At 40.4% G+C, this 26,399-nt stretch overlaps 1 protein-coding gene and 1 long non-coding RNA gene across 2 annotated transcripts in view; both read right to left on the bottom strand.

Annotated features, from left to right (window-relative positions):
* Window positions 1-9,599, bottom strand: part of LOC135439632 (uncharacterized) — a 32,893-nt gene extending 23,294 nt beyond the window's left edge. Inside the window, exon 1 of the long non-coding RNA XR_010438138.1 lies at window positions 9,537-9,599. This is a non-coding gene — a long non-coding RNA (uncharacterized LOC135439632). The remainder of the gene's footprint in view (window positions 1-9,536) is intronic.
* The window catches only part of CycD (cyclin D), a gene marked incomplete at its 3' end in the record, with an annotated part of 62,473 nt that extends 37,281 nt beyond the window's left edge, over window positions 1-25,192 (bottom strand). Inside the window, exons 1-3 of the mRNA XM_064698390.1 lie at window positions 24,801-25,192; window positions 24,628-24,726; window positions 24,356-24,567 (exon numbers count right to left, since the gene is read on the bottom strand). Of these exons, the coding sequence (XP_064554460.1) occupies window positions 24,356-24,567; window positions 24,628-24,712 (297 nt within the window). The remainder of the gene's footprint in view (window positions 1-24,355; window positions 24,568-24,627; window positions 24,727-24,800) is intronic.
* Window positions 25,193-26,399: the final 1,207 nt, after the last annotated feature.

The following is a 26,399-nucleotide window of genomic DNA, read 5'->3' as shown; positions in this document are numbered from 1 at the left end:
GCCAACATTTGGTTCCCGCACGTGGCCATTCAACGTGCTGGAAAAAGCTGAAGCAAGGTGTCGCGTATGCAACTTTAGCTGCATAGCAGGTCAACGCGCTCATGGGACAGCCAACCGTGTGATCGCTAAATTGGCATATTTACCGCACATGCCAATAATTTGTGGAATCAGCGGAACCAATAAAGTTCGTTGGTTCCCAAGAAATGCGAACACCATCCACCCCGCCAGCAGGCAACAAACGACAAATCAGAAGCTTGCCACGCACGTGCAACCCACCCAGACGGCGCTCCTTAATAAGCGCCCTTCCTCTAAGGTGCCCATAAAAGCTGTGCTATCGTCAGCTTCGCCACGTTCAGCAAGGAACTGGACAGCATCTTATGCGCGAACACCTACACCGTGAGAGAGGTCAACTCTAGCGACTGCATCATCTAATGCCGCAACTCGGACGATTACCGAGCGGTGGCAAGGCACTGACATCCACCACGAGATCCCGTACGAAGATATAATAGCGCAATTGGAAGACAAAGGGCACCACTTTGTCCGCATATACACCCCGCGTAGAAGTGTCTGAGGAAGGCAGACAACAACAACTCAATCAAGCGCATAAATCTATTATGCAGACACAAAGTTTCGTGGGAGAAACCTCGCAAGACGTCGGGTTCAGTCCAATGCAACAGATGCCAAGAGTACGGGTACACCAAGTCCTACTGCTCGAGACAGTATGTGTGCAATAATGTGGGGACAATCATTCAACAAGCGAGTGCAAACTCGGCAAGGATGAGGATAGGTGTTCCTACCACTGTGGGAAATCACACGCAGCAAACTTTAAAGGCTGCAAGAAGGACCTGCAGTACGCATTCCAGCAAAAAAAACAGCACAAGGCAAATGGCAGAGACGCAACCCACTCCAGCGAACACCGCCCCCAAAGCAGCGCCTCATGCCCTCAGCTTCGTTCCCGGTCCGCAATCCTTTGCCAGCGCTCTGCGCGGTAGCCAGCCCGACGCGCACAGAGCTCTCTTCGCGTCGCGCAGACGAAATACAAGCGGCATTCGCAATCGATCCCACCCAGTTGCTGACAGCAGTCCCAACTCAGCCCTCGAGCTCAGGTTGGATCAACTGTTCGCAAGATTGGATGGAATGGTGTCTCTCGTAGAGACCCTAACGCAAGCGCTAATAAATGCTAGCGCAAAAAATAACAGTGCCAAAAATGACCTTTCTTAGAGTAGCACTGTGGAACGCCAACGGAGTTTCTTGGAAAGCGAACGAGACCTCAGCCTTCATAGAACTCCACCACATCGATGTGTTTCTGCTCAAGGAGACTCACTTCTGCTCTTGTATCACCCTCAGGGTGCCAGGCTACGCTCTCAACACCGCCAATCACTCAGACAACAGCCAACATGGTAGAGCAGCAATACCGATCAGGTCGTCCTTGTTCCACCATCCACATGAGTCGTCCTGCCACTGCCATATGCAAGCCGCTATTATCCGACTCGGACCCGGCAGAGGCGACTTCAACCTCGCTTCAGAACTGAAGTGACTGAAACGCACTTTCAAGCCCTCTTCGACCAGCTCGGCCCGAAATTTTTGATAGGGGGAGACTTGAACGCCAAATATCGCTGGTGAGGAAACTACCGGAAGAGCCCCAGAGGGAAAACGCTCTTCTCTGTAATTGAAACAGAAGGCATCGAAGTCATAGCCACTAGCACTCACACCCTTAGAAGCTCCCTACTAAACCCAGAAGCTTACCGGCAAAGCGCCTGAGAAGGCTGTACATCCGCAATGGATATCCCTCTGCCCAAATAGTCAGCGAGTCCAACCGGCTCCGTCGACTACTGGCTAGGTCTCGAAGGGACAACCTAGACAGCTTCCTGGAAACAGCTGGGCATGACGGCAACAGCAGCTTCTCAGTGTGGAAGCTCACTAGATGCAATAAAAGGCAAACTATTTTTGTCTCACCGATCATGGATCACTTTAGCCTCTGGCTTCGATCGGACGAGGAGGAGGCCACTTCGTTTGCCGGCCACCTGGAGGCGACCTTCATGCCCTTTCATCTCGCAGATGTTTCACAGCTCCGTAAAGTGGCTGAATTACTCGACTTAGCAGAAGTCGTTCAAAGTCCTTGGAAAGCGTCGGCAGCCGGCTTATAGGGCGGTAAGATTCCAGCCTTGTTAGCGGCTTACCACCAGCTCCACTGCAGATGGCTCTCCCAATAAGGAGCATATCCCCTGCGGAAATCGGGACACAGCGACGAAATTGACAATAGAGCAGCCAAGGCACTCCCACGAAAAAGCATAATGGCGCTCTCAATAATTTTCAACTCCATGCTCAGGCTTAATTACTTTCCAAAGCAATGGAAACGTGCGAAAATTATCATGATCGCCAAACCCGGTAAGCCGCTAACAAGGCTGGAATCTTACCGTCCTATAAGCCGGCTGCCGACGCTTTCCAAGGACTTTGAACGACTTCTGCTAAGTCGACTTGTGGAGCTCCTGGTCCCGGACAATCAGTTAGGCTTCAGAAAGTCTCACTCACCGAGCAGGTTGACCGGGAAGTCAACCATGTACCGGAGGCATACATACATGCACACCAGCTCATTCTGCTAATCGGGCGTCCACTTTGACCGAAGGCTCATATGGGGGCCCACATCGCAGCAATGACAGCAAAATGCCTGAGAAGGCTTCAAAAGCTCGATTGGCTACTAAAGCCTCAAAGCAAGCTGTATGTTCATGAGGCAGAAGACCGAGCACTCGGGACACGATTTAGTGAATCTGGTCGCCATGAGTCCAGGTAGCGCAGAGCTGGGGAGGACAGTACAGCCCATTGGCGGACACCTCAACCCGTTTCGGTGTCTGCCCAGCGGGCTTCGAGCGGCGGGTACGAATGGCAAGCATGCGGAGGTCGCCTATCGAATGATGAACCAAGAGTCCGCAGCCGGGTTCGATCCCTGACGGGTATGTCACGGGTGTGCACAATAGGGGCATTTCGCCAGAGAGTGTCCCAACGCGCGTATCGTGATCTGTTGGTTATGTGGGAACCGGGGCAGGAGTAGCCAGAATTGTTGCCACCGCGCGAAGGCGGGAGACGGGTAACGGCGTCGCCCAGGCCAGGATCTGGTCGACGCCGACATACACGTGACCCGGTAAAAGGGTACCCACTGAAGGTGGCAGACGGATCCACGCTGGAAAAAGGGAAGGCATTGTGGTTAATCGTCGGCCTAGCGGGAAAGCGATCAGCATGTCGATGCTCATCATGCCCTCTATACTAGACCACTTCATCTTAGGGATGGATTTCTTGCGTGCAATGGGCACCACACGGCGTTGCGGCTATGCAGAACTGGTGCTGGAGACGGTGGTGGCTCAGGTCGCGGGGCCCGACATGAAGAAGAACCCGAAAGAAGGCCTCCCACGTCAGGAAAAGGAAACACCTGCTCGGCAACCGAATGGATAGCAAGAGAACGAACTGAAGGAAGGCCTCGCAGGTCAGGGAAAGGGAGCACCTGCTCGGCAACAGAATGGAGAAGGAGGAGAAGAAGAAACTGAAAGAAGGACCTCAGGGAAAAGGAGTGCCTGTTCGGCCTCACTTAGAATCAGAGCGAGCGCACGATGAGCCCAAAACGCGACGCGTAGAGCTGCAGCAACAAATCTACGCTGATCATGGAGGACACGGCGAAAACGTGAGTCGAAACGGAGGAAGTAGGAGCAATGGATAGGATCTACCCGGACGCAGGAGATCGGGAGCAGCTGCCAGAGTGGAGTAGTGTAGGCCACTCTCGAGTCCTTGAGCCCCATCTGAGGACGGAGTGGTCCGCTGAGGAGATGTGACGCAGGGTGAACCCCATCTGCTCTATGGGAGTGCTCAGAGTGTCCAGCGGATCTGAATCCGGAACTTAGGGAGTTCCTGAATATGGAACTGGCACGCCCTGTGGGTCTACAGGGGGTCTCGGTCAAATGGAGCAAAAGATTCGGTTGAAGGATGACAGGCCATTGTAGCAAAGGCGCTACCCGAGGAGCGCGGCCATGCAGAGAGTGATCGACGAGCAGGTGGATGAGCTGATCCAGGCAGAAGCCATCGAGCCGTCACATAGACCGCACAGCGCCCCAGTCGTTTTAGTCAAGTCAAAGATTGGCGTGTGGGGCATGTGCATTGACTTCCGGCAAGTCAATGCGCACTCTATTCCGGGCGCTTACTCGTTCCCCGGGATCGACCAGATCTTTGAGCGGTTGCGTCACGCTTCATCACTACCCAAGATTTAAAGCGCGGCTAATGGCAGCCGATAGTAGGGAATGCACGGCATTCACGGTGCCCAGGAGGGGTTTCTACCAATGGCGGGTGATGCCATTTGGACTAAACTCAGCGTGTGCAACCTTCCAGCGAGCATTTGTCACGGTAGTAGGGCCGGAGATGGAGCCTCATGCGTCCACCTACCTAGACGATATAATGGTGATAGGAGCAACGAAAGAGCAACATATGAAGAATTTGAAGGAGGTATTCCGCCGGTTAAGGGCGGCCAATCTCAGGCTGAATAGGAATAAATGCAGCTTCTTCAGGGAAAGGTTGCTCTATCTGGGACGTCATTTGCGGGGAAGGGATACATACCGATCTGGAGAAGGTGGAGGCGATACGTAATCTTAGGGCCCCGACTAATTGTAAGGAGTTGCGGCATTATCTCGGGATGACTTCATGGTACAGGCCTTTTGTTCCCAACTTCGCGACTCAGGTCGAGCCGCAAACGGCGCTTCTAAAGAAGGGGCCGAAATGGTCATGCGGTGACGAACAGGAGGAGGCATTGCGTCTATTGAAGGATAGCTTGACGACTACCCCTGTTTTGGCTAGTCCGGACTTTTCCGCCAAATTCGTCTTGCAGACTGACGCGAGTGAGTATGGCGCAATGCTGACGCAGGCGATAGAGGGAGAGGAGCGGGTGATAACATACGCGAGTTGGAAGTTGTGGAAACCTGATGTGAACTATTCCGCCAGCGAGAAGGAGTGCCTGGCGATCGTGTGGTCGATCAGGAAGTTTCGTTATTATATAGAGGGGTACCGTTCCGACGTGATAACGGAACATCTGGCACTCAAGTGGCTCAACCCGATTGAGAGCCCTTCGGGAAGGATTGCGCGGTGGGCACTGGAACTGGAACAATTCCAGTTCGATGTCCACTCAACGTCGTGGCTGATGCACTATCAAGGCATCCTCTAGAGACCTGTCAGCAAGCAGTGGTGGCTAAGCCCCCCTGCAAATGGAGGACTACATTCTCTGAAAACTATGTTCAGCCAGTGGACAATGGCAGAGGGTATTGCAGGAATGCCATGATGCTCCCACGGCAGGACAGTGCGGTCGACCCCAGGAAAAAGGCGGATAGGTTGAGGAAAATTTTTTATATCGTCCACAGCGCGCTTCAACGGACCAAGGCAGGCACTACAACTTGCGCAAACGAGAGTGGCGACCTTCGTTGGACTCGATGGTCCTGTTACGGCAGCACCAACAGTCCAACGCCGCTGAGGGATTCGCCGCTAAATTGGCACCCAACTTCGATGGCCCCTATCGGGTTTTCAAGTTTGTTTCGCCTAACATTGTGCGTCTCGTGAAGCCAGGCGAATATTTCGCAGCTCAAGCCTTTCTACCAACAAATGACCGGCGACGGAAAAGGACCGTACCCGATGGATGTTGAAGAAGAATTAAGAGAAACCCGACTTTGTAAATTGTCAGCTGCACTGGTAGGGCAGGGAATAGTATAAGTAACGGAATTGTTAACGAATATTCTCAGTTAAGAAAGGGACCCAGAAGTCGTTGCCATGAACGACGACGGAATATGACCGTATCTTCGACGAAGTTAGGAGGGTAGCCGCCTCACTACTACTCACTACTAAGGCAGCCACTCTACATATCATATTCATACATATCATGTTTAAAAGCATTGTTATTTGTTTTAGCAATAAGAATAGCTAAGGCAAGGTACCGAATTATTTAAGTTGGTTAAGCGCAAGAAGCCCTCATGGCTTAAGTTTGATTTTAACCGCCAACCGCCGCTGCAACCGTGCCTCGCTGATCGTTTACTTAAAACCGCCCTCTAGAGCGCAACTTCACCTCCGCGGCGAAGAGCGAAAGCTCCGAGACGAAGTTGCGAAAGCTTGCAGCGAAGTTGAGCGGCCGAGGCAAGCGCATGGCTCGACAGCGAACGCGCCGGCACTTTTGGAGTGAATATCAGGGTGAGTAGATGCGTGTCAAGGAAGGCAAATGGACAGACGTAACCCTAAGAGGGCAACGGAGCGCTAGGGCTCCAGACAGTGCGGCAGGGTCTAGACATAGGGAAGAAGAGTAGGGTAGTAGAGCATAATAGCTATAGAGAGTGAAAAGTGATTAAAGGAAATGTTAATAATGAAGCCCGGTAATTCTTTTTATTAACTATTAACAATAATCTCGGGCACCGTGGCGTTCCTAACCTAAAGTGTGGTATGTAGTGGTACGAGGCCTCGTCCAGTCGCCTGTGAGAACAATCAGGGCTTTTGTGTGTGCGTGTGTTTATACGATCTCAGGCAGGTAACGGCCGCGATATCCACCGAGCGCCGAAGGCGATATACGCCGCTGGATATACGCCGCTTTTCCGACAGGTCTGTCCACACGAGGAGTGAATGCGTATGTTCAACTTACTACAGGGTAGCGACACCGTGCGGATCCAAAGCCTTGCCCAGCCGTACAACTCTGCAACATAAAGAATATGTCTGATGAAATGGGCTTGAAATTAGAAAGCATTGCAATATTTTGCAATAACTTGGACTGCTGGACGTTGTGTCGCAATACAAGCTTAAACCGGCATGCGTATGGAATCTATTATCAAAAAAAATCGTGCTTGTTTTTCACATACTTTAAATTTAATTTTTCCAAAAGCGTTCCATGAAATAATAATTAAAATAATACAAAACATGAAAAAAAAAAAAACAGCGTTTACCATATGCTCTAACGAGATCTACTAACAAGAGTAGCAATTCAGTATATTTGAATATCTGTGCACCATATTATCACCATTCGAAGTAGCAACCGCATACACATTTGCAGCTAAACAGTGACGGTATCAGAAATTATTATTAAAATATTGGGTTTGATTATTAGATTCAAACAGCTGAAACAAATTTGAAAACTATTGTGACCGACATATGCTCTGTTTTTGTAAAGTAGAGTGCAAAACAAACTCTACATGAGCAGATCAGTTTCACAGCTGGCAACATTGTTGGATCCACGCAAAAAGGAATATCAAGTCCGTCAAATGCATAGCAGGGAGTAAGTGCGTTGGAAAAATTAAATATAAACGTTCTTTAAAATGATGTACAGAACAGATCTCCTAATAAGGAACCGCTAACCTCAAAAACCAAAGATTAATAACCTGTATAATTTTGTGGCAGAATTACGGTTATTCCTGAAGCAACATTATTTTATATTACTAGTCCCTTCAACAGAGAAGAAATGCATCCGAAATTTAAGAAAAATTCTATTTGTGCGCATTGTTGCTTGTGTGGACAAATACACATAGATACATTCAAAGCATCCCTAGACATTAATGAGAGAGCATTGAGAGCACTGAAAGTAAGCCAAAGCAGTTTCCTGTAGTGGGAGCGAAATAAAGAAAAGCGAGCAAGTGAGCGAATCTCGGACACGAACTCGACTTTGGACCAGAACTAATAAGTGGATGGCTTCCAAATTTTCTTCTAGCTGTCCCATCTATATGTTGTACGGTTAAAAACCCATTTCGCTAGACTTAGATATAGCTAAAATGCAAAATATTTGTATGACAGTGTCTGCCGGAGTTTTTTAATTTTTCTCTTATATGTAAAAAAATGTTCGGGTTCAGATATTATAGCAACCTGTTTTTATAACTAAATATTGAATTCACTGCTCTCTCTAATTTTAACTTTTTCTATGATTTAGCAAAAATTAAGTAAAACCTGATAATATATTATTTGCTGCAGCCCAACTGTACAGATCGTGCAGTGTCTGCGGAGTTTTTTAATTTTTCCCTAGTACTTATGTAAAAATATGTTCGGGTTCAGGTATTATAGCATAATACTTTTATAACTAAATATTGAATTCACTCCTTCTCTCTAATTTTAACTTTTTCTATTTTTTAGCAAAAAATAAGTAAAATCACTGACTCCACGCACGCTCCGGCAGCGTGCTCTTTGCCGGTTCTTTCGGTGTTAACTTGTATGCCATTATTATTACACTAGCATTTCCTGATCCGAATTTGGCCTTCTGCGTGTTGGTAAGCCCGGTAAAATTGTCTCGCACATTTCTCCGCTCCACCACTCCTCCGCAACAGAATCCATTTTCATTTATCCTAAAAATAATACAACACAAATAACAGCCCCCCCCCCCCATTTACCAATCAACTTACCAAATAAACGCCAGCTAAGAATATTAAATTTCATAATAAATTATCCCGGATGTTTAAATTTATTTCAAACACTTATAAATTTAAAGCATCAATTAAAAAAAGTAAGAGGCTCTAGTCGGGAGATCCCGACTAGGGGGTACCCTAAACTCTCTTTTACCAACATCACGCGCTACGAGTTCGCTTGCTTTAACAGTAATAAAAATATATTAAAAAAAAAAATGTTAGCTTAGGACTCGATCTCTTAACACACTACACTACTTGCCACCGCCTCTACTCAACAGCCAAACCAACAATTAATTGGTTATGAAAAAAATAAATAAATTAAAATTAGCAACATATACACACAGCACAGAAAACAATACTAACGATTGCAAGGCTGTTGGTAGAATTCAATGCAGACGCGCGTGAATTTGTGTGCACATAAATACAGAAATGTTTTCAATTTGCGATAGCTGCCGCAAAACACATGGCAATATAAGCACATATTATCTTTAATAAGTTCTGTATTTCTTAACCGATCTTGATGACAATTTTACCAATAAATTTTTCAATTCTCAAAAAGACAATTGCTTAAAAATTAAGGCTTAAATTGGTGGGTAGTTCAAATTGATTTATTTATTTAATTCATAGCTACGCGCTGGTGGCCGGGATGACGATAGCTACAAAATGAAAGATACTTGATATCTATATACTATTCAAGAAGCTACGTGAGAAATTTGGTGAGCCTAGCTCATATTATTTGCCGAAATTGCCCAAAAAACAGGATTTCGATATCGATTTTTATCGATTGCTTGGAAACGGGACAAGTTGTCTATTATCAAAAACGAACAACCTACGTTCAATATTTCAATTGGAGGTATTGAGATCCTTGCGTTCATACATACGGACGGACATGGCTACATCGACTCGGGTATTGATGCTGATCAAGAATATTTATAGTTTATGGGCTGGAAGATGCTTTTTTCTGCCTGCTATATACATTTGCACAAATATAATTATACCCTTTTTCAGAGTTCAAGGTAACCTGGTGCTCAATGTGCCAAATATCAAAAATATGTATCTCAGCATTGTAAGTTAATAAATCAATGCAATGTTAATAAATCAATGAAAAATAATAAGTATTATTATTAACTCTTCCAATAATCTTACATTTGTTTGTTGTTTTTTCACTTATTGTTCTTGAATAAAAACAATTGCTGCTCAAGTTAAACCAATTATTTACTTTGGTCAAGCGGATTCCCTTTTAGTGCATGGACCTCTACGGAATTCCCTACCTCATTTAAGTCCGAAAATTAAATATTTTGATTATTAAAATTTCTTCAAAGAAGTGCACAAATTTAACTGGCCCCTTGTAGCCCATCAATATTGAGTGGCAAGTTAGTCAGAAAAAAACAAAAATGTTACGGAATTGCTTTTATCGCATGTGTTTCGTGCAATTGACTCTACGACGCGAAATAGTTGTTGCGACCGGCATACACAACACTACAGGAAATACAAACTAAAGAAATTAAAAACATACACAGCTGGAACCTATAAAAATAACTATGGTTAGAATTAAAAAAAAAAAACATTTCTTCAATAATTGAAAATTACAAATATTATTAGACTGTTTTCTTTTTCCCCTTCTACGATTTTGGAGCAAATAGGGCGTGCAATCACAAGCGCTCTTTCTTCTTACCTACACTCTTGAGCTTAAAAAATACCTCGTGCACCAGGAAATTAACGACTTCTGCTGCTATAGCTTCTCTCATCGACTTTTGTGAAAGTGAACTTGCTGCCTGCAAAGTGATCAAAGTGATACTTCTCCGTGAAACCAATATAAGTATTCTGTGAGGGACGATCATTTAGTACCTCTTGGCCTAACCCAACATGGATTCTGTAATTCTTGGCTTTCATCTTGTTGTAGGTGTCGCAGTTTCCAACTCGTGCCTTCCACCTCGTCCTTTGCACCTTCAAGTCTGGCAACTTATAATGTTGACTCATGACTTTGTATACCAGTTCTCGATAACCAGCGGTCTCAAACGCTTGACCGAATTTCAGTAAATCCAGCGGCGTCACCTCTACCTCTTCCACTCGCCTGGATAACGTATCAGCGACAACGTTCTCGAAGCCTATTTTGCCCTTTCTCCTAGCGTGGTTTATGATAAACGAGAACGGCATTATTTTGACGTAAAGTAGGGATCTCTGGATGTCAAGTTTGCAGCTAGACTCCTTCTTTTTGGCCGGGTAATTTATTTGGTGCTCGTTTAGTTTCGCAGAAAAGAATGCGATTGGCCTTTCTTGTTGTTTGACATCCAGCTAGAACAGTACGGCTCCTACTTTGCTCGTTATCTAGCTAGAACAGTACGGCTCCTACTTCAAAGTAGAATGCCTTCTGAAAACAACATGAGTCAACACCGGAACTGTACTAATTTCCCTCTTTAATTTCTCCACTGCATTTACGGCTTCGTTGTTCAACACAAACTTTCCAGTTCTTTTTTTTAAGGCAATGGTCAATGGAACAGTGATTTCGGCGTATTTTTTTATGAAGCGGCAATAACATTCCGATCTGCCCAGGAAACTTCACGGCTCCTTGATTGTCACGGCTCCTTGATTGTCGTCGGCTTAGGGATGTTCATGAAAGGCTTCATTTGACGTGGATAGTTTAGGTTGCGGGAACAAAATTTGGAGTTCGCAATGTCTAGGATAAGATTTGACGTCTTCAAATAATCTCTAATAGTTTACGTGCGTATGAAATTAGGCTCAATTGATCATCAAATATGCCAAGTATCTTAAAAAAGGCGAATCATAAGTATACGAAGAATCTGAAAGCAGCCTGGTTCACGTTATTAACATAGTTGCTGAGCAGTGTTGCAGACCCCAAACGCTTGTGACAAAACTGTTAAAATGGCGACAATATACGTTCGACGCATGCCAACAGGTAAACGTCCTTCACGGTTTACTGTTTACTGGTTGCTCCTGGGGTTGTCGCTCGCTTCCATGATACCTAATTGCATCATCCTGTTTTGCCGGATTAAAGGTTAAATTCTGTCATTTACAGGCTCACACCTTCTCTCGAGGCAGGACACACCTCAACAGCGACCTGCAGACCTGCGCACATGTAAAATATTACCTCTTCTTTTCCAATACCGGCAGACCTACGTGATCTGAAAAGGGGCGACTGGTACCTGTCGCTTTTCTCAACATCCACGTATAGCCCGACTTTTTCGCATATTTGTATCGCCCCCTGCGAATAATATGCCTCTCCACTAACCACTTTTGTCACCGTCCATTCACGGTGAGCACATCACAGCCCTACTTTATTATTATTGGAGGATATAGTCATCCACCCCATCGGCTAGTTGTTACTCCCGTTACAGCTCCATGAGAGCATCTGAACTAAAAGCGCATATCGCTAAGAGTAGGTGGAATCCGTTGTTTCTGCTTCTACAGGAACAACAGCCTATACACTAAGTCTTCGGCCGAATTCATGGCATCCTCGACTTCAAACGACGCACCAGCTTCATGTAAGCCTATCCCGCGAGTTCGAGTACAAAGACATCGGTTCTCTAATCGTCCCCCCTAGACGTTCCACTACTTATGCCAGTTTGCCCATATATTACTCTGCAGCAAATACAGAGCTGCTGTATGAATTCTCCGCACAACGCGCGTATTGCCGGCGGTAGACCTGCTTTCTGCAGTAGCCCTTCGTGTTTTTTTTTGGGCGGCACCCGTTACCTGATCTGGCACAATAGGTTTCGAATGCACCGGCGCAGTGCAGAGTGGCTCCCTTGCGACCTGACTACATCGACGGTGCCCTTCATTACTTCCAAGAAGCGAGTTCGGATTTCTTTCCGGATGGACTCGCTGATGCCCGACTGAAAGGAATTCTGCTAAGTTTAATAGGCCCGAACAATTATGCAGTATCGTTTGGTGTCTTTGGGAACCCTATTGCGCTGACTCTTTCTCCAACTCGGTTAGATGTCCTGCCTCACCGGAAATTCTCCGAAATGCACCAGCGTTCTCACTAAACCCTGTGTTCTGGACGCGCAGGTGGCAGTGCCGAAGCGTCTAAAGCCCAGTTGACGCTTGCTCCTCAAACATAACAGATCTTCAACAAAAGGTACGAGCCTTTCTCCTTTTAAGCCAAACAACTCCTAATAAAATGAACAGAAAACTTACTAAACCAACAAAATAATTTACGATATGTAATAACATATCAACTACCCAAATTATGCCAACTAGAAAATACGAGAACAGTTGTGCTTCACTCCTTAGATAGTTTCTCACAGAATATCTGAAATAAAATCGAAGATCAATAAACATGCAACCAACAACTACGCCAAGATAAACAAAAATTTTCTCATGCAACTAATAATAAACTAAGCATAAGGTCAATATATATATATTACATTTTGCTCATGCAGCCAATTATGCAGACTAAGCAATAAAACGCAGCCAATTTTGAAGGGCCTGTCGTAATCTGAACATCGCCGAGAAGTTACGTTGGCACGCTAAGCCCAAGTCAATAAGACAGTTCCAGTTGAGAGCGAAAAACTGGTGGTTCTCCGGTAACCTTTTCCTTCTAAGATAATGTGTTGATAAATAACCGTTGTCAAAAAAAAAAAATTTTTTTTATTTAAGTTACAACCTGCATTTACGATTCCCGCAGCCGTTAGGAAAAGTCGCTTAAAATAAGATCGCTAAAGGACAATCGCGTCCCAGGTCTTTGTGCAGTCGTGGCCGAAATATTAGAATTGGCGAGTGTGCCATTTTACCTAATATGAAACCGCGAAAGCACATACGTACGAGTAGTAACTCACTAAAAATATATCCTTAGGACCATTGAGATATCTATTTCAACATTACTCATTCAGAAGCAAACCTTTGAAGCGAACGGATATTTTTTTTTTTTGTTTTTTATTAAAAGACCGGCGTTTTAAATATCTAATTCAATATTGTCACTTAAACTGTTTGCTTTCGCGGTTATTTTCGTCTTATCGCTAGAGTACGCTTGTATGTACTAAAACACATTAATTTTTTCAACTTGTAAATTTGTCTGTTGTGCTTCTTTGTATTTTTATTTGTGCGCTTGTAATAGCTCTGTGGGTAAACCGCTTCATGTTGCTTTTTGTTCAGGACTGGCTTTAGGGGTCTGATCTTTGGCTTTCGTGAGCTTCACCTCAGCTTACAACAGTCCTGCTTACAGTCAATTTAATAGCCTAAAACTGTTGTACAGGGCCTGACTTGTTTTTCACAAATACCCTTTAGCCTCCGATTGAAATTCAGCAGCCAACTACTGCGAACATCTCTTTTGTTACTCCGGTAATTGTAAGGTCTGCTGTAGACACAACTTCAGTTGGTACGAGTCGTCAGCTATCGTCGTAGTCCCTACAGAGCGACAGCAACAATAAAGTATAACGGTGGAAATTTAAATTTGCCAATTCTAGTGATACTTCATCCTTAAAATTAAATATATACCACCTTGATCAAAAAGTTCCCGAAATTTATTCAGAAAATTAAAAATACATGTTTATTCATCTAAATCTATATAGTCCCCTTCAAAATAATCTACATCGACTGCAACACACTTATGCCAGCGCATGATCCAATTCTCGAAGCATTTTCAATTATCGGTTTTCGGTGTGTCCGTCAGTGCTTCCTGCGATTTTTCCATTACTTCCTCTCGGCTGCTGAAACGCATTCCCCGTAATGGTTTTTTAACTCGATTGAACAGAAAGAATTTCAGGGAGCCAAATCAGGTGGCTGTTGGATGGCATTTGTTGCATTTTTCGTCAAAAAATTAATCATAGCAATGTGCGACGGTGCGTCAAAAAATTAATCATAGCAATGTGCGACGGTGCGTTATCATGGTATAAAATCCACGAATCTTCTGCCCACAATTCTGGTCTCTTTGAGCGAATTGCTTTACGCAAACGTCACATTACGGCCAAATAATACTCTTTATTTACTGACTGGCCTTCTGCCAAAAATTAATGATGCACTACACCGTTGTAATCCATGAGAACCGTGAGCATTGCCTTCTTTTTTTAATGAAAACGTCGTGGTTTTTTGGATTAGGCTCGATTGACTCACGACCACTTTTGAACCGCTCGCGCCATTGGTAAACGTCCGTTTTCTTTAGAGAATCATTGCCATTCCAAGATTTCCAACGTTAGCGCACTATTAAATCCGTTTTTTACGCAAAATTTAATACAAGTTCGTTGTTACAAGTTTCTAAAATTGTAAAAAATCGCCAACACATACGTAACTTTTGCAAATGTCAAGCTATGACGCTAAGATTTAGAGGGAATATCAGCAAAAGATGTACGAACTTAACAAAAAATAATTAAGAGGTTCTAGTCGGGAGCTCCTGACTAGAGGATACCCTGAACCCACTTCTTCCAACACCAAATGCAGCTTTAGTAATAAAGATTAATTTAAAAAAAATTTAACCTTGGCAAGATTCGTACTCGCAACTAACCGCACTACTTGCCGCCGCCTCTACTCAACAGCCACACCAGCCGAACAAAAAAAAGTTCCCTCGGTAGGTCTCGAGCTCGCAGCAGACCGCAATACCTGCCGCAGCCTCTACCCAACAGCCACACCAATTATTAATTCTTAATGAGAAAAAACAAATTAAAATAGCAGCACAGAAAACAATACAATCGCAATTGCAATTCTCTTGATAGAACTCAAAGAAGACGCGTCATCAGTAGATCTTATTGTACTTTAAAATATTCGTGTATTGTCACAATTGCATTTAAATTGTGGCTTATATTGGTGGGCAGCATATGTAAATTGGTTTATTTACTTGATTTATAGCTTTGTGGTGGTAGCGGGGAGGTGGCGACAGGTATAAAATGAAAGATACTTGATATATATATACTACTAGCAGGTATAACCCTGCCTTGCACGTGGCACGTATGTAATAAAATCAATATTTTCAAAAGGCTTTGAAAATGATTTTGAAACTGATCGGACGGGAATCAAACAACGTTTATGCAAATCGGACAAAACTTAAAATTCACCAAAAAAATCGGTGAAATGCATTTTCCACCGAAGGAGTTCAGACTTTGCGAAAAATGTGAAACACATCTCAAGTGATTTTTCTTATAGATCTTTGGAAATAAATTTGAACACAAAACGTCATCCACCAAATCTTCGACCCCCATTTGCACCAAGGAGCGATGGATTTTTCAAATGAATTTGAACATAGATCTTTGAAAATGAGTTTGGGGCCGATCGGATGGTAAACAAAAAACTTTCATTCAACCGTTTTCCGCCAATTTACTACTGTTGCGGATGGAATTTTCCAAATCGCTGAAATACGTATTTACTAAGTTCTTATATAGAGCTTTGAAAATAAGTTTGAAGCAAATCGGACACAACTTTAAACTTCTCCCAAAAAATCTTTAAATCGCATTCCCCCCGAAGAAGTTTGAACTCTGCGAAAAGTGTGAAACACGTCTCAAATGATTTTTCTTATAGATCTCTGGAAATGAATTTGAGCGCGAAATGTCACCCACCAAATCAAATGGATTTGAGCAAAGATCTTTGAAAATAAGTTTGAGGCCGATCGGATGGTAAACAAAAAAGTTACATACACACGTTTTTCGCGATTTTTCCACACTTGCGGGTGGAATTTCCCGAAACCCCGTCTTAACGTGCACCTACATCACTTACGGTAACTACAGTGAAAATTTCAGCTTTCTAGCTCTTACGGTTTGGGCTGTGCGTTGATCACCAATCAGTCAGTCAGTCAGTCAGTCAGTCAGGACAAACAGTTTTATATAAAGAGATTCTAGAAGCAACATATCAAGTTATATCTTATTATTTACCCAATTTCGATATCGATTACTTGGAAACGGGGCAAGTTATCGATTATCGGAAACTAACTTGATCTGCGCATGGACTAAGAGGACCTACAGCTAAAATTTCAAGTCTCTAGCTCTTATAGGTTCTGAGATCCTTGCGTTCATTCATACGGGCGGACGGACAGACAGAACAGGCGGACATGGCTAGATTGACTTGGCTATTGATACTGATAGCGAATATATGTATATACTTTATGTGGTTGGAGATGCTTCCTTCTGCCTGTTACATACATTTGCACAAATGCATTACACCCTTTTTACTTATTTTCAATGAGTTCAGGGTATAAAAATGAATGAGAAAGAAGGACTATCTTCGGCACGTCGAAGATTTAATACCCTTGCAGAGCCAACCTTTTCATAATGCTAAAAGCGCTTTTCCCGTATCACAGGAAAAATAGTAAATCTTGAAAAACAAAAAAATTTTCCATACAACAACTTAATTTTCGACCGATCGTTTCTATGGCAGCTGTATGTTATAGTAGTCCGATGGTAATAAGATTTTGCATAAATAGAGGGAGCATAGTTAATCTAATAAATGCCGAGTTTGGTGCAGATATCTTGATAAACAAAAATGTTTTTCATACAACAACTTAATTTTCGGCTGATCCAATGGTCCAATGTTGATAGGAATTGGCATACATATATATGAGGAGCTTAGTAAATCTAATAAATGCCGAGTTTTGTCAAGATATCGTGAACAAACAAATAATTTTCCAAACAGCTTCATTTTCGACCGATCGTTCCAATGGCAGCTAAATGATATAATGGTCCGATCTTTATAAGAATTTGCATATGTATTAGGAGCATAGTAAAACTAATAAATGCCGAGTTTGCTCAAGATATCAAAATAAAAAAAAGTTTTTCATGCAAGAACCTACTTTTCCACCGATCGTTCCTATGGCACCTATATGATATAGTGGTCCGACCCAGCTGGCTCCGACGTATGTACTGCGTGCAACAGAAAGAGACACTTCTGCAAAGTTAGCAAAGATAGCTTTAAAACTGAGAGACTAGTTCGCATAGAAACAGACAAACGGATATGGCTATATCAACTCGACTGTTGATACTGATCAAGAATATAGATACTTTATGGTGTCGGAGATGTCTCCTTCTATGCGTTACACATTTCACGACAACCGGATTACGGTTAAAACCTGGTCTCCTTCATGTTGGACAACTTAATGGAATGAGCAATTAGCGGATAATTCTGTCCTTCAGAACCTGACTATAATAAATGACATAATTATAAATATAATAAAAATATTAATTCTTAGCACTTTGTTTTTTTATAGGAAAACATTTCTGCAATAACTGAAAATGGTAAAAATTACACACCCTAGAGGAACATTTTCCCACATTAATCTCTATTTATAGAACTGTTTGTCCTGAGTGACTGACTCATTGGTGATCAACACACAGCCTGGAGGCAGATGACGAGGATCGTGGGTTGGGAAATTACAAATTACTGAATGAGTAGAGTGCGTCAATGGGACAACACCGGGGTGGTCATAAATCTAAAATAAATAAAAGAATGTACCACAATAAGTGGCTATTATACACAGGTAGGAAAATGTATCCCTAAAATAGAAATATCAAAAATGCAAAAAAAGTTATTTCAAGAAATTAATGCAAGACACATTTAAAGAAAATATATATTTATAATTAATCAAAAGAACAAATTGTTTAAAAAAAATTAATAAATTTGTAATAAGTCCAAAGAATATAATATCAATTTCAAAATGGGTTGGTTTGGCTCAGGTGATAGCCAAACAAAAGATAATACGGCCAATGTGGTCAATACTTAAGATATCAACGAATTAGAATATTAATATATGAGTAGGTATAATCTGGAATTCTCACCATTATTTCATTGCTCACATAAACAAAAAGCAATTGTATTGATGACAATCCCAGATTTTAAAGTAAGAACTTAAGTAAAGAATCACTGAATACTAGGTCTTGGGAGACGTTCCATGGTATCTAGACATTATTTTTTATCAAACGATAACTTTCATTGGAGCCATGAATGAAATGATATTGTCAAAATAAAATAATAGCACAACTGGAGTGACATAAAATTCTGACCCATATCAAAGAAATAAAATAAAAATTTGAGAAATCATATAAATGTCTAACGCAAAAGAGAGAAACACAGCAATGTACAGTGAACAAACATGCAAATATATAAAGTGTAAAGTGTTTTAATGAAGCACGAACATTAATATATGACCAAAGAGAAAGATTAACCAATTAACATTGGTCACAAGTCTCAAAGGTCTTGACCAAATTTCAAATAAATTTAGTTGCGATAAAAGCAAAGTATAATTTGAATATATCGATTCCAACTATGCTGAACACAGCTATAACAATCAAAATAGCTGAACAGCCTAAAGTTAAAGAATAAGATGAAAGTGAATCTGACACAGACACTGACACAAAACTCCAACTAAAAGACATACATAATCTTACAATTCCATCAGCAATTACATTACCTGAATTGTCAGTGTTCTGATTCTGAAGCAAACACCAGTGTAATAGAATTAAAACCTATTACGATGGAAGAGACTTCAGCAGCCTCAAGGGCTTACATAAAATAATTGGTTCAACTCTTTATAAAATACAAGATGAAACCACTATAGATTATATCTAAATTTCAGACCACGGTTGTCGGTGAAACATCCGATGTAGTAAAGGCAAAAATGGCTTATGTCTTCCAAAAAAGTAAAACAGCCACACAATTCGCAAACGAAATCGATAAATTACGAAAACTATTAGAATCTTCGTATATATCGATGAACGACTAAAGGCAGAACATGCTGATACATTCAGTACCAAAGAAGCAATTTGCGTCATGATCATGATTCTTTGCAAAATGCAAACACAATTCGTTTTAGAGCCCAAGCTACCTAACGGTACTTCCGATTCGAAGAAAATTGAATGAGTGAGTCTTTGATTGTGCGAATTCCTTCTAAACGATTCTGCGTTTTGAACAGTTCAAATATTACCTAATTTAGAGCTTTTTGCAATGCCTGGTCAACGAGTTAATGAAAACCTAATTCAATTAGTTTATTTCCACTACCACAAGGGGAAATCAGCTAAGGAATTGGCAGAAATGTTCTCAATTAAGTTAAGAACTATTTATAATATCATTAACCGCGCCGAAAAAGAAAACAGGTTGGAATTAAAGCACTCCGGAGGCAGACCAGCAAAGCTCACTAGACGCGATCATTAAAAAATTTTAAAACAGATCAACAATAATCCTCAAACTAGCCTCAGACAGTTGGCATTTGACCTAAAAAATGACAGCAAGAAGACAGTGAGCCACGAGACAGTTCGTAAAGTTTTCAAAATGCATAAATAGAAGCCATTACTATCTGCAGTAAATATTCAGAGGCGGCCTAATTTTTCTATTGCCAATGTCAACAAGCCCGTGGAGTACTGGGATGACGTAATTTTTTGTGACGAGACAAAAATAATGTTATATTATCATGACGGACCCAGTAAAGTTTGGAGAAAGCCCAATACAGCTTTAGAAAAGAAAAATATATTACCAACAGTAAAGTTTGGCAAACTCTCTGTAATGGTGTGGGGTTGCATATCGTCGAAAGGTGTTGGTGAGCTGCGCATATTCAATGATGTTATGACGAAGGAGTTTTACTTGGACATTCTAAAGAATGAATTGTCAAAGAGCGCAATAAACCTTGGTTTTGTAGATCCCCAAAATCCCAACAAACAGAGGTACAAGCTTTATCAGGACAACGACCCCAAACACAAATCGTTTCTGTGCAGGACTTGGCTGCTGTACAATTGCAGCAAAGTCATTGATACTCCTGCCCAGAGTCCTGACATAAACCCAATTGAAAATTTGTGGGCTTTCTTAAAAAAGCGCGTGGGGAAACGGACCCCAACAAACAAAAACGCTCTCATCAAGGCCATTCAAGAATAATGGATAAAAATATCCCAAATATATGACCTGCATAACCTTATTGAGTCTATGTCTCGTCGTCTGCGGGCTGTAATGGATGCTAATGGCCAATATACCAAATTATTATATATTATTAATTGACAGCGCAATATTTGCCTTTTTTTAGTTTTGACTATTTTTTACCTTTTGTGTTTTGAATTTTGTTATTTTTGTGCCTTATATCTAAGAAGAATACTTAGGATAATAACTATATGCTAAAAAAAAGTTTAGAAAAAATAGTTTAAGTCGGTAAAATATAAGCTTAAAAATTAATTTGTGTGATGTTTTTCATTTTGCACACAATTACTTGACAAACTGTATATAATTTATGGGGTCGGAGATGCTTCCTTCTTTCTGTTACATACATTTGCACAAATACATTATACCTCTTATACTCATTTTTAATGGGCTCAGGGTATATAAAAAAAGCAGCTCGTAACATACCACATTACTTGCCACCGTCTCTAGTCAACAGCCATTCCAATTATTCATAGTTCCAGAAAAAAAAACTACTTAAAATAGCAGCACAGAAAACAGTTCAATCGCAATTGCAACGCTTTTAATTGAATTCATGAATGTGTGTGCATACATGCCCAGCGGACCGGCACTCGAGCCTTTAGCGAGAGTCTCGCAATATGCTCACAAATGAGCTCGTTTGTGAGCAGAAAACGAGTGGGGTACATTTTTGTCGCAAAACACTCACACACGAGCGCTGCAGTGAGATCTTTGCGATAAAAATGCGAGTACAGTAGAGAGAATGGTGTGTTGTTTTTGTTTCAAATATTAAAAGACGACGCGGAATTTGTCGTAATCGTGCTCAGAGAGTGCAACATCGTCAAGAGAGAGAGAAAGTATAAGTGACGCGGCATTCGGATGCTGTATTGTTTTTGTTACCTACTCAGCTCGTAAAATATGTATTTTTTAGGGGTCGCAAAATGCCCCTTTTCTATTGTCCTCCGAAGCATGAAGACACATGAATCTTAGTGAAAAACAGTTAAAATTGAACTTCTATAGAACTTCTTTAAAATGTACTCCACGTGGTATTGTTAAACGAATTGTTGAGCCTGGCGAGTATGTTCACTATGGTTTAAAAGACGCGTTAACCGATTTCCTTACCAATTTTACTTATCTATCTCCCAATATAAGTTTAAATATTAATGTAGTCGGGCTTCCATTGTGTAAATTTTGATTGAGATTGATTTGAGAGGATTATGTTATCCATCACGAACCAATGATAGCTTCCGAAACCGTCTTCAACCAGAGCACCACAACATACAAAGCAATTCATACTAGAAAATTGATTGTTTTTGTAAATTTGTTTCCACTAGACTATATGCACGAGGTTTGTCTTGGCGTCACAAAATGTTTTCTTTGAGTCGGCACTCCCTTACTTCTTTTAATAATAAACAGATGTACTTAAAAAAATGTTTACGTACAGAATTTAATAGAGAAGATAGATCTTTAGATAATCTCGATAGATTTAATGCCACCGAGTTTCGTACTTTTTTATTATATACTGGACCCATTGTCTTTAAACACATTATAGATTCAAGTTTATGCAATCATTTTATATTACTTAGCTTAGGAATTAGACTTATTCTACACAAGGAGTATTATGTCACACAAAACTCTCTTGCATCCAGTTTGCTAAATGACTTTGTAAGCCAAGTGCATACTTTCTATATTTTTCCAATGCTTACATTAAATTTTCATTGCTTAAAACATTTAGGCAAACAAACTTTACAATATGGTTTTCTGCAGACCGTAAGCTCCTTTCCATTCAAAAAATTTCTGGGGTATCTAAAAAAATTTGTGAAAAAGTCGGACAACTCCTCGGACAATTATACAACCGAACTGTAGAACGGAGTATTTTACCTCAAAGAAAAAACTTTAAATTACAATGGGTTCAACGGTAAAATTTCATATAAGCACTGATATTTTGATCTAAAATATCGCGATAGTTTTTTTTTTGAAAAGGGTAGCCAAATATGTGGTGTACAATACATAAATATAGATATTGAAGACAAAATTTGCATGGCCGATTGGTTGTTGGCCTAGAGCCCTTTTTTCTTTTCCCCAAACTCAAATTTGAAAGTATTGCTACATAATGTTGAAAAAATATCAGGCAAAATATTTCATTTTAAAGACAATGATTTGTCGTATAATTTTGTTTTGATGCCAGTGAAAATGGAGTGGGCTACGAAAATAGTCCAAATTACAGAATAGCAGGTAACATATTGACATACAATAATTTTACTTTTAATGTATATTCTATTCATTTTTATTTAATCTATTTTCAGTCTCATCTAATATACCCTTAAATACTCAAGGAAATAGTATTTCAAATGATCAATGGGATAATTCGGGTAATGTAATGAGAAAAATTCGCATTTAATGCACATTTTTAAAAATATATTTGCTGAAATATTGAACTTATTAAGAAAAAGCATTGACAAAATGATTGAGATGATGACAGAAATTGATAGTCAAGGGGCAGAAATTATTTTTAATAAGAAATGAAATATCTATTAAGGGACGAGTTTATGGAGAGGCGCACAAGGCAAAATTGACGCTGCCAAGTACACCAACCGCTACTCTTGGGGACTTTGAGGCATTTGAAGAATATCTCAAAGAAAAGAAGTCCTTGAAGAATTTGGTAAGGAAACTTGAAATCAAATAATTTTACTATTGGGTCATAAATTTCACGTTTTCTCCTTAATCTTTGAATTAGTCGCAAGTTCTAAAAAAGAAACGTACGACAAATTCATCAGGATCTCCTGGCGCTAGATAGTAACATAGAATGTTGCTAAACAATGCTTCTGGCGTGGAACAGAGAAAAAATGTGTTGTAGAGGCCTTCGAACCAACCACATAAGCAATACGGAGTAAGCATTACTTTTATAACCTGTATATGTGCAAATCATATTATTATTAATATAATATAATTATTAATATAACATAATTAAAAATATAATATTATAATGTTATTGTCTACAAATGCATTTAAACAGAAGTTTGAGCTGGAATACGGCGAGATTGACCGCGTAACACAAAAATATTTTGAATACGCGCAGAAAAGAGTGGCGCGCTTAGAAAAGTCAGATGCCAAAAACATAATTTTTGTTGTCTTTAATTAATAGTTATCAATAAAAATATTTTATTAATGTATTAATACGTATGTATATGTACGTATCACAAAAAATATTTTATCAGACTCGTAAGAAATATTAAAAAGGGCTCGCAAAACATACCCCATTTCTTGCGACAATCGTAAATGAAACTTTCACTGCTACAAACTGAACGACATATGATTTATATTGCTATTATTTCCCGATGTGATTGCAAGAGTTGTGTCGGGTTAAGTCTCGTATTTCACCAGTTTGCGATATCATTTGCGTCAGTTTGGTCCGCTGGGTGTATACAGAAATTCTTGCCATTTGCAAACACGTGTCAATATAAGCACATGTTAACCATGTTAACATGTTATATGGTATGCGATAATATTCGTATAAAAAAAGTCAAAAAGTCAGACAAAAAAATTGATTTAATATTGTTGTTTAAATTAGTGGGTAGTTTCAATTGATTTATTTATTTAGTTAGTTTATAGATATGTGGCGGCGGCGGGGTGACGTTACTGTTGCTGCCTATATGCACAGCTGTTTATGTCGGCCGGGTGGCGTTGCTGTGTGCTTGGCCAATACCCCGATCACGCAACAAACAAGTATCAAGTATATTTTAGCAATAACCTGAATATAACATTTTTATCAGTTGTTCGCAAGTTCCTCTTTTTTTAAATAAAACTAGCTTATCAGTTATTTCCGTTAACAGGACAATATGTGTAAATAGCTAAAACTATTAAGTCAGTTCTACTGACATGTGCATATGTTTCATATTATCAGATATGCCTCATACACCATTTCTTTGGTTGTAGTCCTTGCTATTTTGGTTTTGAAAAGTTATGTATTACATATCAAACGGTTGGGCAGATAGACATTGCCAGATCATTTCCACCATTTATAAATTTTATGAATATATGTACATATGAACATATATGTATATATTTTAGAATGTGCCCTTTGTAAATCAACTTTTCAGATAATTCAACTTCGCACTTTATAAGAATATAAGAGGGTGAAATGGGCTACTTACCTCCATCATCCATTCAGCAACAATTTTGCGCATAGGCGGGGTTATGTCCTTTTGTACTGTCTTTAAATATGCTCCAAGAAACTGAGCCCTTACCTCCGACTTTAGGGCATTTTCTAAACAGCGATCCGATTTAAAAATGGGATCTGTAACGATCACATGTGCATTTTCATACACAAAACGCTTATCGCCTACAGCTTCTGTTTCATTTGTTACTGCAGTTAAGTTGGAGTTATTACAAGGTGTTGTCGAAGATATTACATACATCAGCTTACTCATATTGCAAGCAGAAGGCACACTGACAGAGACTGCTGGTATGCTGTCGGTTGAAGCATCTGCTGCTGTGTTACATTTTGCCATGGTCGAGAAGCATACTGATGAACATGTTATGCAGTTGCAATTGAAATTAGTTGTAATTTGTTGTACAATGGCCGTTTTTTTTTCATACCTATGTAATGGCTGTTCGGAATGAGTAACTATGCTTTCAGTACACAGCAAATCCATATTTTAACCAATTGGTATTTAAAGAACTATGCTAAACTATATAATTTATGACATGTAGTGTAAAATTTTATTACAGTTCAAATTTTGTTCACATTGAAATATGCACGTGTGTATGTGGACAACATTCAAAATATTTGTTTTTGGCGATAGCGACACGGCGATACACCCAACAAGTCAAGCAAGTCATAATAAAATTCGAAAATCATCCTGATTGACGTTAAAGCGTACATGTGTAAAGATTTACAACTGTTAGTCAATTTACATATTTATGTTATATAAATGTGTTATTTTATTATTATTAAATTAATGTAATAATACATTAATGCACATATATATGAGTTGAATATGTACGTATTATATCATATTCCATATTAATCTTCTTTTATACTATATTCCGTTTATTACGTGATTTATGTAGCTAGTTGGGCACATTATTAATACACGCGCACATTTTTTATTTATCCCACCAAAGCAGCTCAACATAAATTAAAAAATGTGTATAAATAAAACATTTTTATTAATGGTTTTGAATACCGGCAAACATACGCACATCTAAATTTCACTTGAAAAACAAGTAGCGATAAGTATCGTTGACTTGGGATAAGCATTGTATTTTTACTTAGGCTGTGTCTGCTATCACATCCAAAAAGTGGAAACGAACTTAAAACCTATATAAAAGCACTAACCAAAGAACATATAGAAGGGACATGCCGTGTTACCAAAGTGGACATAAAAAATATCGGTGCATCTGATCCAATGAGCGAGTAAGATATACATATGATGTCTTTGATCGCTTACACTACAGGAAACTGCTTTGGCTTACTCTCTTCCATATGATTTGTGCGATAGAACGGCATCGCTGTTTATTTTTATCTCGATCGCACTTACTTTCAGTGCTCTCAATGCTCTCTTTATGTCTATGTACCGTTTAAATTTTTGTGTGTGTATGTGTTCGGAAAATGCCGACTAATTCAATTATTCTCCAATATCTTCCCTTTTGAATGGACGAGTAATATGAAATAATGAAAGGGTTTGCCACGTCGATGCAAAATTCTTGCATTTTAGCTCGTTATTATTGGAAAGGGTACCTAACCGTTGGCATGTGTGCATTTAAAAGTTTTTGGACTTGCTATTCACGCATACTTGCATATTTTGTATATGAATAGAAGCATTTATGCGTTTGTGTGCCTGTTGGTTGCCTGCCTGTCCCTTGCAATATTTGACAATATTTTGGATTTTCTGATTTTTGACCTCTACACACAGACACACACACAGCCACAAATGTCTGTGAATGGGTAGATCATGGGCGCAAAAGAAAATATCATTATTGGCCCGCGTTTGACGCGCGCCCTTCTTTTTTATGATTTTGGGTTTGAATTGATGAATGAATGTTGACCCCTTATTACTTGCAGCTGCCCGTTGGGCCGAAAGGGTAAACATTTGGCAAGCACCTGTACCTGCATATGTAAGTCAAGTGACTGACTTAACTTATTTTAAAAAATTTGTGTAAAAATAAAGTCTTTAAAATATTCAAATATACCAA

This window comes from Drosophila montana, unplaced genomic scaffold (assembly GCF_035044405.1).
Source record: "Drosophila montana isolate Dmon_TW-CO22-7 unplaced genomic scaffold, ASM3504440v1 contig_1555_1, whole genome shotgun sequence".
In the NCBI taxonomy this organism is placed as follows: domain Eukaryota; kingdom Metazoa; phylum Arthropoda; class Insecta; order Diptera; family Drosophilidae; genus Drosophila; species Drosophila montana.
The sequence above is the reverse complement of the archived record's forward strand: the minus strand, read 5'-3'. Positions and strand labels throughout refer to the sequence as shown.